This window comes from Panthera uncia (assembly GCF_023721935.1).
Source record: "Panthera uncia isolate 11264 chromosome B3 unlocalized genomic scaffold, Puncia_PCG_1.0 HiC_scaffold_1, whole genome shotgun sequence".
Taxonomy (NCBI): domain Eukaryota; kingdom Metazoa; phylum Chordata; class Mammalia; order Carnivora; family Felidae; genus Panthera; species Panthera uncia.
Genome location: NW_026057582.1, coordinates 2,528,865 through 2,540,461, shown reverse-complemented (window position 1 = coordinate 2,540,461; position 11,597 = coordinate 2,528,865). Strand labels below are relative to the sequence as shown.

General features: G+C 54.7%; 1 protein-coding gene across 6 annotated transcripts in view; it reads left to right on the top strand.

The window, feature by feature from the left end:
- Positions 1–7,043, top strand: part of RCOR1 (REST corepressor 1) — a 131,566-nt gene extending 124,523 nt beyond the window's left edge. The window contains exons 9-10 of one of the 6 annotated variants that reach the window (XR_007453545.1): positions 3,751–5,854; positions 6,042–7,043. Coding sequence is in view for 3 of the 6 variants with exons in the window: in XM_049612100.1 (XP_049468057.1) it covers positions 3,751–3,813; positions 5,855–5,971 (180 nt within the window). In the remaining 3 variants the exon portion in view is untranslated. The other 5 variants (XM_049612100.1, XM_049612098.1, XM_049612099.1 and 2 more) reach the window with 5 other exon arrangements.
- Positions 7,044–11,597: the final 4,554 nt, after the last annotated feature.

Genomic DNA, 11,597 nt, shown 5'->3' with positions numbered 1-11,597 from the left:
TGCACCTGGTGCTCGTGCATTTGGAATTGGTGCCTTCTCCTTTTGGCAAACCACGTTATCGACCCGTTTTCTGTTTTAGTGTCTTACTTCTTCTTTAAAGTTTATTGCTTGCCAAAGAGAACATCACTGAGATTAGGAGACAGGGGAGAAATTGCTGCAGATTCTGACAGAGTGCAGATTTTAAATGTCAGGTTAGCTCCATAAAGTGGATTAGAATGGCGGGTGATGGCTTTGTAGAGCCACACGCTGTGTGTTCCCCATCCTGCTGGTACGCCGTGTCACCCCGTACAGCCTTTTGTCCTTCATGTGCTGATGTGACCGTCTAAGCTCCATCCTCCCTCTTTTACTATCATAGTACAGGACAGAGAAGTGACCCGTTGGTTGGCTCTAGTAAGACCAAGACGGAAAGAAGCAGTGTGCAAAAGTGGTCTGTAATGCCTTTTGGTTGGACTGGGAACAAGTAAATATTTCTCATAAATGTTCTGAGATTTCCAGAATCACTTAATCTCGTACTGGACTGTGGACCTGCTGCAGGGCTGAGGGACAGACCTCACACTGCCCTCTCGCGTCCCCTGTGTCCCGCCCGCGGTCCGTGCAGCCCGCACTAAATATGTTGAAGGAGCTTTTCTGTCGCCGTAGTTTTGCGTCATTGAAACACTTTTCCTGCTTTCAGTACCAAAAAGAAAAAAAAATGCAGATGCTTTAAGGCACAAACAGAATTCGTAAGAATTTAAAATATGCAATTAAAATTTGATGTGTTTTGACTCCCAAGCACCTTGCTTTTTCCCTTTTTTTTTTTTTTTTAAGGCCAGCTGACTGTCTCTTTAGGAAGAGGGTCAGCTAGAAACCTAGACTTTGGAATTGTACATTTTTAGAAATCCGGAGAAAGGTCATTCTCAAGGGGAGTGAAGTGGGACTCTCCTGACTTCGTCATCTTGTCCCTTCCCGGGGTGTCCGTGGGTCAGGTAAGAGCGTGCGAACGGCATGAGAGGAGGCTGGCGCGGGCAGCGCAGTGACACTTAGGAACAACGCGGGGTGTGAGCCTGCTCTGGCTTTGGGAGATGGCAGGGCGAACATGGAGAGGAGGCGGCCTGCAGTTTGCACATCGCTCCGAGGGGACACTGGGCGAGAAGCGAGGCCGAGGGTTCTCTGTGCTGCTTCTCGGGGCCTCCTTCCTCATAACAGGGCAGCGGCAGGGGTCTCATTCTGCCCGTAGGTCGGAGGCCTGTCCCTCTCTGCACGCCCGGGCCGTTTGCCTGGAGAGCTGGTCCCTTCTGGCAGTGCTCACTGGCTCGATGGCGCTTCCTCGGAAGCGTGGTGGGCCCCCGTGTGTCTTGCCCCGTGCCCTTACGTGCCGCCGGGCACCGAGCGGTCCCCCGTCCCTAAGGGTCGCTGCTCCGGCTTGGCGGACCACAGCGGCCTGGTTCTGGTCCCTGCACGGAGCAGAGGCATAGCATTCTCATTCGCCTGAGGTTGGAAAGATTGGAAAGGTGGTTGTCTTTGCCTGGCCCCCTTGTAGTTTCATGCCTAAGGTAGCGTTGTGCTTCAGACTGTTCCATTATACTGTCTTTGCGACGATGTTGTAAATGCAAGAAATTACTTCGCTTTAAAAGCCGAGTGATTGATCTTATTTATGTGAAGCCCCCTTTTTAACATATCAAGACTTCGGTGCATAGCAGGTCGTGTTTGGATGTGTAAGGGTCCACAGTGACAGCTGCTTCGGATGCAATGTTCACTTAAGCTTTGTCTTCTTAAAAACGATCAATGTGAATGTCATAATTATATATATATTTTTGTGGGAAATTTCTCCTAAGTATAAGTTATTGTGCAAAATATAGTACCATTGAAGCAAATGATAGTTTAACTTTTAGTTTAGAAATCCTAAAAGATATAAATTGTATTGCATATGCATTAAAAGTTTGTTTTATTTAATTTTATGTAGGTGTGTAAGGCGTTAGGAAAAAATTGTTTTCGCTTATCCATTTAAACACCTTGTTACTTGAATGTTGTGCTGACTGGTCCGAAACAGTGACCGGTCCCGTAACGTAGCTCTGTTGCCCAGCAAGTACAGGCCTCCGTCGTGCTGACCACATACCCACTGTGTGGCCTCAGCACTTCTGTGCCCACCAGGACACCAGTTCCTCAGAAGGGTCTTTGGTAGTTTGGAACCTGTGAGACCCTTCGATAGTCACACACCTCTCTGATGACGACGCACAACTGCAAACATTGCCGCGTTTTACGGGCTGATTGCGGAGTCGTCTCCCGTGTGTAAAAGTTCCCTCAGACATCACACGCCACTCTGAGTGTGCTCCTCGTCACTTTAAATTTCAACTACGCCCTATTTTTGTCTTTCTAAATATCAGATGTACTCTTGGTATACTTGCGTACCAAAACTAAGCCACACAGTGCATTACACTAACTGGATCCCTGCTTCGCGGAGCAAAGGAAAGACGGAGCCCACTCCCGACGAGGGCCTCGCTTCCTCTCTCGTCCGGCCTGTGTCCGAGCCTAGTGACCCAGGAGTCCAGCTCTCAGTATCCAGTGAAACTTTGCTTCGAGTGGACTCAAGGTAGTTAGCTGATCTGAACCTAGTGATCTCGTGCAATGCTCAGAAACAGATCCTCTCTCTGCCACTCCCCGGATCCCCGCAGCTCTTCCCTCACGATAGTAAAGCACAATTGCAGCAATGTTACAATTCAGAAGGAAGGTCAGTGTAGTCTATGCATGTTGTGTGATGATGAGTGTTTACAGTCACCTCCGAAAACTAAAGTTTATACTGGAGTGGATAGTATTCCATTATGTAGACCTATCAACTTTGCTAAGTGCTTTTTAGATTGCTTAAAAATTTTTCAAGATTTTAAAAGATGTATAAGGTTAAGTTTGCAAATATAATGGAAATGCTGTATATCTTTTGAAGTGATAAAATCCACGTTGGAATTTTAAAGAAAATATGTTGTAATAATGCTGTTGTAAGTAATATTTTAATGTCTCTTTTTGCCTGTTTTCTATATCAGCACATTCATCGTGGTGAATGTTCATAGCATTATAATTGCTTAGCCATTGAATGATAATATTTGTTAGTGGAGATTGAAAAATTTATTTGTGAAATTCTGCAGAATTCATTTTTCTATTTCTAATATTTGCTGAGGTTAAATAAAAATTTTCAAGCCATTGATGTAATAAAATATGAAAGAAAACCATTTTCTGCACCCTCCACTTTGCACCCAAGCAGAGCCCCGCCCTCAGACGCGGTGGGGTTTTGCACTGGGCCTTGGGGCCTCTGAGTGTCTAAATCCCCCAGAATGGCACCCTGTGGGCACAGCCAGGGATGCCTCTTGTTCTTAGCCTGTAGCTGTCCCTGAGCTGCATTTCTTTTCTAAGGTAGGATGATCTTCTGCTTGGGACCAAATTGAGGTGCGTGAGTTCATAAAGCTGGCGGCGGTTGGGGGCACCTGGGTGGCTCGGTGGGGTTAAGCGGCCGACTTCGGCTCAGGTCATGATCTCGCAGTTGGTGGGTTCGAGCCCCGCGTGGGGCTCTGTGCTGACGGCTCTGAGCCTGGGGCCCCACTTCGGATTCTGTGTCTCCCTCTCTCTCTGCCCCTCCCCCACTCCCGCTGTGTCTGTCTCTCTCTCTCAGAATTAAATAAACATTTTTAAAAAAGAACAAAGGTTGGCGGCGGTTGAGGGTTTAAATTTAAAGGTTCACGGAGAGGACGTTTCTTTCCCCATCGGTGGTTTTTCTGTTTTCAGCGTGACCAGGCTCCACACCTGGATGCAGGCCTCTGCTCGGCCCCGGACTGTGGCAGTGACGAGGTGAGCCCGCCACCTTGGCGCCTCTGGCCCGCGGAGCGTGGACGCAGCTCTGCCCTCGGCCCCTCGGAGTGGTAGGAAGAACACCGGCCGCCTCTGCACTCTCGTTTCTTAGCCAGAACGTAGGACTTGGTTAGAGAACCGCTGTACGAGCCCCGCTTCCAAATCCAGTGTTCCCTCGCCGCATTTAGGGTTGCCTGACCCGCGGATGGGGCCCTCCACGGTGTGACTCGGCCGGGGTGGAAGGGGCTCCGGGAGACTTGTGCGAGTTCCTCGCCGGCCGCGAGCCTGTGTGGGACACAGGCCGTCTCAGTGGCTGAGACCCGAGGGCGGCACCCGGGAGGGGCGCACAGAGGCTCAGAAGCCTCGGTGTGTGATTTGCAGAGGTGACTCCTACCCCGCACCCCGGGCTCTCCTGCCAGGAGGTGGAGGAAGGGAGACCGGGGGAGTGCAGGCGCAGGGGGAGCGGAGGGGAGGGCCGGGCTGAGGAAGGGAGGGAGGTGGCCCACCGCCCGCACGGCTGGGCGTCTGCCCGCCCGGCTGCTTGCGCTCGGCCTCCATCGCCTGGGAGGAGTGGTGAGCACCGAGGACAGGAGGCGGAGGGAGTTAGCGCCGTGCGAGACCTTTCCAGAGGCCGGCCCGGACCACCGTGCGCGTCCGGAAGCGGGGAGACAGGTCATGGGTACCCGCGTGAAGGGGGCTTGACGTGGGCCCAGCTCGTCTCTCGGGCCACGTCCCGCGTGGCCCCGCTTGGGCAGGTGTACCTGACGGCACCCGAGTGGGAGGCGGTGGGCGGGCAGCCCCTGGTAGCGGGGGTGGGGGTGCCAGTCTCCGCCTGCGGGCCCCGGTGGCGACCAGCTGGAAACGCTCCCGTCCCTTCTCGCCCCCACTCCTGTTCCTTGGGATCACGTCCAGAGTCACAGAGCCCACGGACCCTCGTCCCAGTCTCTGCTTTCTGGCGCGTTCCAGGCCAGGGCGGCACACGAAGGCGGGAAAAACTGCCCGATGCCCGCAACTGTGGCGCGGGCTCGAGCCCTTCTGTAGAAGGGAGAGACCTGGAGAGCACTGGCCGACCTACTCGGCCGGTGGCAGCACCCCTCGAACCCCGGCTTCCCGTGGCCGCCTCCGTGCCGGCTCCATCCGGAGAACGCACGGACCGGCGGCCGGCCTGCTGCTCGCAGGGGCTCGCGGTTCTGTTCCCCAAACCCCCGCGCTCTGTGCCTCCGGGTTCCGTGGACCACGGCTGTGTGCCGACTCCCGGGGGCACGGGGCGTGTGGAACATTCCTACCGGCCGACTCTCTTTCCTTCTCAGCGGAGCTCCGTCCACACTCGCTCCTCCTCGAAGGCGCTCAGCGCAGGGCATCGTCGGGCCGGCGGAGCTCGCGGTGTCCCGGCGGACCCCAGGCCTGGGCGGGATGACAGGTCCTCCGGGGCAGCCTCCCGGGCACACGTTGCCCAGAGCAGGGCCACGGTTGCAGCCAGACCCCGAAGCCACGTCCGGCGACCCCCCTCCTTCAGCCTGTGCTCCCTGCACCGTGTCCCCCGCCTGGGCCCCGTTGGCACCTGTGGCCTGACCGCGCTCGCCCCGGCTCCGCTCCTGGGTCCTCCTGGGTCCGTCGGCATCCGGGACATCCCTCCCTGCTCCTTCGCCCGGGTTCTCCCCCGTGGCGTCCGCACCGCTGCGTCTCTGGTCACCGCACCCGAAGCCCCGAATTCCCCCTCGGCGTCCCCTTCCTGCCCCCGGTGGCCAGTGACCGCCCGAGCCCTTTCCAGCCACTCATCTTGACCCGGCGCCCCCTTCCGCTCCCGTCACACTCCCCGTCCCCCAAGCGCAGCAGGGCTCCGGCTCAGGGCCGGCCATTTGCCTTCTAGAGAAACACGCTGCACTCACGTGCCACGTGACACTCCTGCATCAGGGACGTTTCCGCGTGCTTTGCTCTGCCGCAGGGCCGCCCCCTTCCTCCTGGCACCCGCCCGCACCACGTTCACCTCTCTGGACCGCGACGAAATGACTGAGAGTTGTTATTCTATGCTTTGAAACAGGTAAACGGCGCTTCCGTTCCCTCCCCGGGCAGCCGCAGTTACCCGTTCCCGGCACGTCCTTCCCGGGAGATTTCCTCTCCACGCACGCGTGCAAAGAGCCTTCTTCTGTGCAAGTAACACGCCCTGCACCCTGTCGCGCACCTTGCTGTTCTGACTCGACACCACTACCTTGGTCTTTCTCCACCAGCACGGCCGCGTCCAGTTGGTTTGCACCTCCGTTGGCTTCACGGTCCCCTGCTTATGACCGATGATTTGTTTCTACTGCCCTCAGTCACTGGTCACCGACCGGCATAACCCGGTGATGTAGCCAGTGTAGCCGTGGCATGGATATCTAGCATGGGAATTTCTGGGTCAAAAGAGCTGTCTATTCTCACACTTGACCCTGATTGCCTTGTGGAGACGTAGCACCGTCCTGCACTTCTGTCCCCCTTCCTGACACTGTGGCAACCAAGCGCTCGATCTGAGGTGTTTGCTGAGCTCTTCGGGGCACTCAGGTTGTCAGAGAGTCCGGCCTGGGGCTGGGCAGGCGCTCGCGTTGGGCCCGAGGAGAAGCTTGGCTGCAGGGTCCGCTGATTCCCCCGCACAGACTCGGTTTTGTTATTTCGTGTGCGGTGGCTCATGGCACTTAATCGATTGAAAATAAATTTAGCAGCAATTAAGTCGCATATTGTGGATAATCATGTGTAGCAAGTTGTGGGTCTTAGTAATGACTGCTTAATACATTGAAGGTTGCCTTGCCCCCCAAAGTATGCGTTATTTGATTAATGCTCGTAGCAGCCTTCGGGGCGGGACTTGCCGGGTCATTCGGCCGGCTGGGAGGCGGTGGGTGGCCCTTGACACGGAATCCCTCACGGGGCCTCCACGGCTGCTGGAAAGTGGGCCGGGCTGGGGCCGACTGGGGTGCGCCTCTTCAGTTGGGTCACAGCCTCGCCCGCCCTCCCGAGCCTCCGTGCAGCCCCCAAGGCCGTCCTGCATTAGAGGCCCAAGGGCCACTGCTGGGATGTCCGTGAGCAAGGCCTGCGACCCCGGGGGAGCCACCGGGAGACCTCGGGAGTGACCCAGGGGGGCCAAAGGACTGTGCAGATGAGCCCAGCCCGTCCCACAGGATCGTGAGCTGGTGGAAGGACTGCTGTCCAAAGCCCCTGAACGTGGGAGTGGTTGGTTGCCAGCAGCAGACGCTGGGACGTGGGGAGAGCGTGGGGGGCCGGGGGCGTGGGGGAAGGTTCAGGCTGCCGAACGGGGCTGGGCACCGGGCTCTTGGCACCTGGGCGCTGCCTGGAGCCGTGGCGGCGGCTCTCGGAGGCAGGGTCACAGGCCCTTCCGGCAGGAAGCCGCAGGCTGCTGGATCCTGCCTTCCGGGGCGTCCCCGTCTCTAGCTCCGCGGCTGGCAGTGGGGAGTCCCCGGCGCTGGCGGCCCCTGGCGCCGTTCTTCCAGGACCCCGGAGCCAGGCGGCGGCGTGACTCCAGCCCAGAACGGACTGAGCCTATTTGCCGGGGGAAGGCGGCTGCTGGGGCTTCCTTGGCCGTTGCTCTCAACAGCCTTCTAGACTCAAGTCTGGGCCCTGCTGGTTGACCGCCTTTCTCATTAAGGAGATTCAGACTTGAAATGCTTTCCCCTCTCCTCCTCCCCACTCTCTCCTTCTGCTCCCCTTCTCCTCGCCGTCCTGCTCCAGCCTGTTCGGCTGGAGCATCTTCCAGCTCGTGAAGCCAGATCATTCCAGGCTAGAAATGGGGGGGCTTGGATCCTGTCCCCGAATCACCGTGACCTTAGGCAAGCTTTAGTCCCTAGCATTTTCTTCCTCTCCATGAGGACAGGGGGACATTCCCTATTTCTTTGGGTGACCTGGTGGGGAGGTGGCCACCCAGCTGCCTCCCCTGCTAACCTGGGATAGGGTGCAGGGCAGGATGAGGCCGGGGAGCGTCCCCAGTCTTTCTGGGAGTCGCCAGTAGGACTGAGGTCCCTACAGGCCTGTTCAAGTCAAGTGCCAAGGGCCAGCTTGCTCCGCACAGCCCTGAGGCACCTCCGGGCCCAGCAGCAGGATGGACAGTGGAGCTCGGGCCGCCTTAGAGGCAGCCAGCCTGGATGGAGCCCGAGCCACAGTCCCTGCTCTGCTGATGATCTCGGGGGAGCCATTCAGCCACTGGGAACCTCAGGAACAGCGCCTGGGGTGCGTCTGCTTGTCAGCTAGTCCTTCCTGGTGCCCGCAGCGCAGCCCTGGGAGAGAGACTGAGGAAGACCAGAGAGGTTCCTGCCCTCCAGGAGCATCCTGTCGCAGAGACACGGAAGTGGGGGCAGCTACACGACCAGGACAACCACCGGCTTCCCGCGATGAGACGAGGTGGCTAGGCTGGGACCGGCCAGAAGGGAACCACGGGGCTCGTCCCGGCTCAGCCCAGAGCCTGCTTGCCTGCGTGGCATCCAGGAAGGCCTCGGCAGCAGCTTTGGCTTGACTTCAGGAGACGGAGCCTGTCCTGCCAGGAGTGTGAGCCATCCGTGAGCCGGGTTCAAGTTGCTGAATGGGTCCAAGGCTTTCAGCAGTGGGGAGACAGCCCTGGACGTGAGGCATGAAGGACGTGAGGCACCCCAGCTGGTGCAGCATGACCTAGGCTGGAATGTGGACCTGCCCTTTCTTTTTTTATTTTTTTTATTATTATTTTTAACGTTTATTCATTTTTGAGAGACAGATAAGGAGGGGCAGAGAGAGGGGGAGACACAATCCGAAGCAGGCTCCAGGCTCTAAGCTGTCAGCACAGAGCCCAACGTGGGGCTCAAACTCACGAACCACAAGATCATGACCTGAGCTGAAGTCTGACGCTTAACTGACTGAGCCATGCAGGTGGCCCTGGACCTGCCCTTTCTTACGTCCCCACCTCAGAGCCAGGCTTGTGGTCCCTGAATGCTATTTCCCAGTGAAAAGAACCAGAGATCTTTGGAGAAGTGGCTGGTTTCAGATCTGGGAGGAAGAGTACAAGTTTTGTGCCGTGGCTCAAAGCAGCACCCAGAAAATAATGGGGTTGTATCTAAAGTAACTGGAAGATGGGGCGCCTGGGTGGCTCGGTCAGCTGAGCGTCCGACTTCCGCTCAGGTCATGATCTCACAGTCTGTGAGTTCGAGCCCCGCATCAGGCTCTGTGCTGACAGCTCGGAGCCTGGAGCCTGCTTCGGATTCTGTGTCTCCCTCTCTCTTTGCTCCAACCCCCCCCCCCCTTGCGATCTGTCTCTCTCTTGTCTCAAAAATAAAAACGTTAAAAAAAAAATTTCATGAAGTATCTGGAAGCCAACATAAAAGGCCTCCCACTGGCTTCACATGGACCAGTTTGCCATCAAAAGCATAATGACTGATTAAAACGCAGCAAATAGAAGAATCCAAAAGTTCATAACGATAATACAACACCCCGTGATCACATCTGGACACTAGAGGGTATCACGTGTATTCAACTTTCCCATCCAAACTATTTCAGGACACTCGAAATCACTGGGGACAAAAATTCCTTGCAGAAGAATCCCAGCTAATCCACACAGAAGGACATGAAAATTACTAATTTGCAGCCTATTATGAAATCAGGGACGTAATCACAGATCATCAATGGCTGCTAAAACCATCAAGCAGACGGCTTGGCAGAGAGTTGGTGACAGATCGGGCTGAACCGGAGGCTACCGATAACCTCCACGTGAAAAGCCCGCAGCTCGGAGAAGGCTGTGGGAAGCAGAGCCGGAAGCAGCAGGAATCTGGCTCCACCTAGACAGCAACTGCGCCAGCCCAACCTGCCTGATGTCATTATTTTGGAAATCTGGAGCCTACTGCCTTGCAACTTCCAGGGCAAGTCTTTGGCAATAAATTATGACGATAGGCCATCAGTTTCAGCTCACAGCATCGTAGCCGATGTCCAGCTCCGTGGCAGGCTGCCTGCCGTGTGCCGGTTCCTGGAGCTGCCTGTGGGAGCAAGAGCCCCGCCCTCCAAACACCCAGATCTGTGTTCTGACGGCGCAGGCGCAGAGGCAGGCAGGCATTATTGCCACAGGCCCCTCCCCCTCAACTGAAGCAGCCTCCAGGGGACGGACGGGGCCGTATCTTTCTTACCACCTCCCCTCCCCCCATGTACCTCGATTCCCCTTTGGGATCTAGGCATTGGAGGCTAGGACATTCAAAGGCAACTGCATATAGAGGACATTAGAATGTCACTGCACCTGCCCAGGGAAAGGTGCAGGCTCAGGAAGTGTCCACGGAAGCCTTGAGTTTGCGCCTCAGGCCGATCCTTGGCATGGGGTCGCCTACAATAGAATAAGAGAAAAACAACAGCAAGCGCAGACCTTGGGGGAGGCGGGGGGGGGGGGGGAGGGATCTAATCACCACAGTTATCACATGATTAGATTCAAATGTCCCGTTTCCAATAACAAAAACACAAAGCTACAAAGAAATGGTCCGTTCAAAGGGAGAAATAAGCCGACAGAAACTGTCCCCGAGGACGGCAGACCTACCAGACAAAGAGTTTAAAACAACGTCTTAGGGCACCTGGGTGGCTGAGTTGGTTAACTGTCCGACTCTTGATCTCAGCTCACATCTTGATCTCTGGGTCCTGAGTTCAAGCCCCATGTTGGACTCCACACTGGGCACGGAAGCCTACTTTAAGAAAATGAAACAACTGTCTTAAAGATGCCCAGAGTGGGGGCGGGGGTGGGCACCTGGCTGGCTCAGTGGGTGGAGTGTTTGACTCTGGATCTTTGGGTTCTGGGTTCAAGACCAACATTGCATGCAGAGATAACTTAAAATCTCTAGGGGCACCTGGGCGGCTCGTCAGTTAAGTGTCCAACTTAAGCTTAGGTCATGATCTCACAATTTGTGGGTTTGAGCCCTGCATCAGGCTCTACAATTGACAGCTTGGAGCCTGTTTGGGATTCTCTCTCTCAAAATATATAAACTAAAAATAAATATTTAAAATAAAAATAAAAGATGCTGAAGGAACTAAAGGAAGATGAGGAAAACGTCAAGGAAATAATGTATTAAATGGAAATCACAATAAAGAGATAGAAAACATACAAAGAAACAAAAACAAAAAAAACCTCCAAAGCTGAAAGTACAATACTGGAAACAATTCACTGGAGGGATGGACAGCAGACTGGGCAGGCAGGAGAATCAGCAAATTTAAAGATCAGATCATTGAAATGACTGAATCCGAGATCAGGAAGAAAAAAGATCGACATAAAGTGAACAGAACCTGAGGGGCCATTCAATAAACAAACGTACAGACTGTGGGAGTCTCAGGAGGAAGAGAGGGTGGCAAGAGATTCTTTGAAGAATAAGGACCAAAAATTTCCCAAGTTTTATGAGAGATACAAATATAAACAATCAGTAAAATAGTGATATAATATATAGTAAAATAAGAAGGGACTATATTCCACCACAAAAAAATCAAATAAACACAAAAGAAGAGGCTAATGCAAGAAATGAAGGACAAAAGCCTATAAGGAACATAGAAAACAAATAACAAGTTGATGGAAGTAAGTCCTTCCTTATCAGTATTTAAATGGAAATGGATTAAACTCTCCAGTCAAAAGACAGAGATTGGCAGAATGGGTTTTAGAAAAATGACTCACTCTATGCTGTCTAGAAGAGCCTTAGCTGAGATCTAAAGATACAAACAGGTTGAAAGTGAAAAGAGGGGCGCCTGGGTGGCGCAGTCGGTTGAGCGTCCGACTTCAGCCAGGTCACGATCTCACGGTCCGTGAGTTCGAGCCCCGCGTC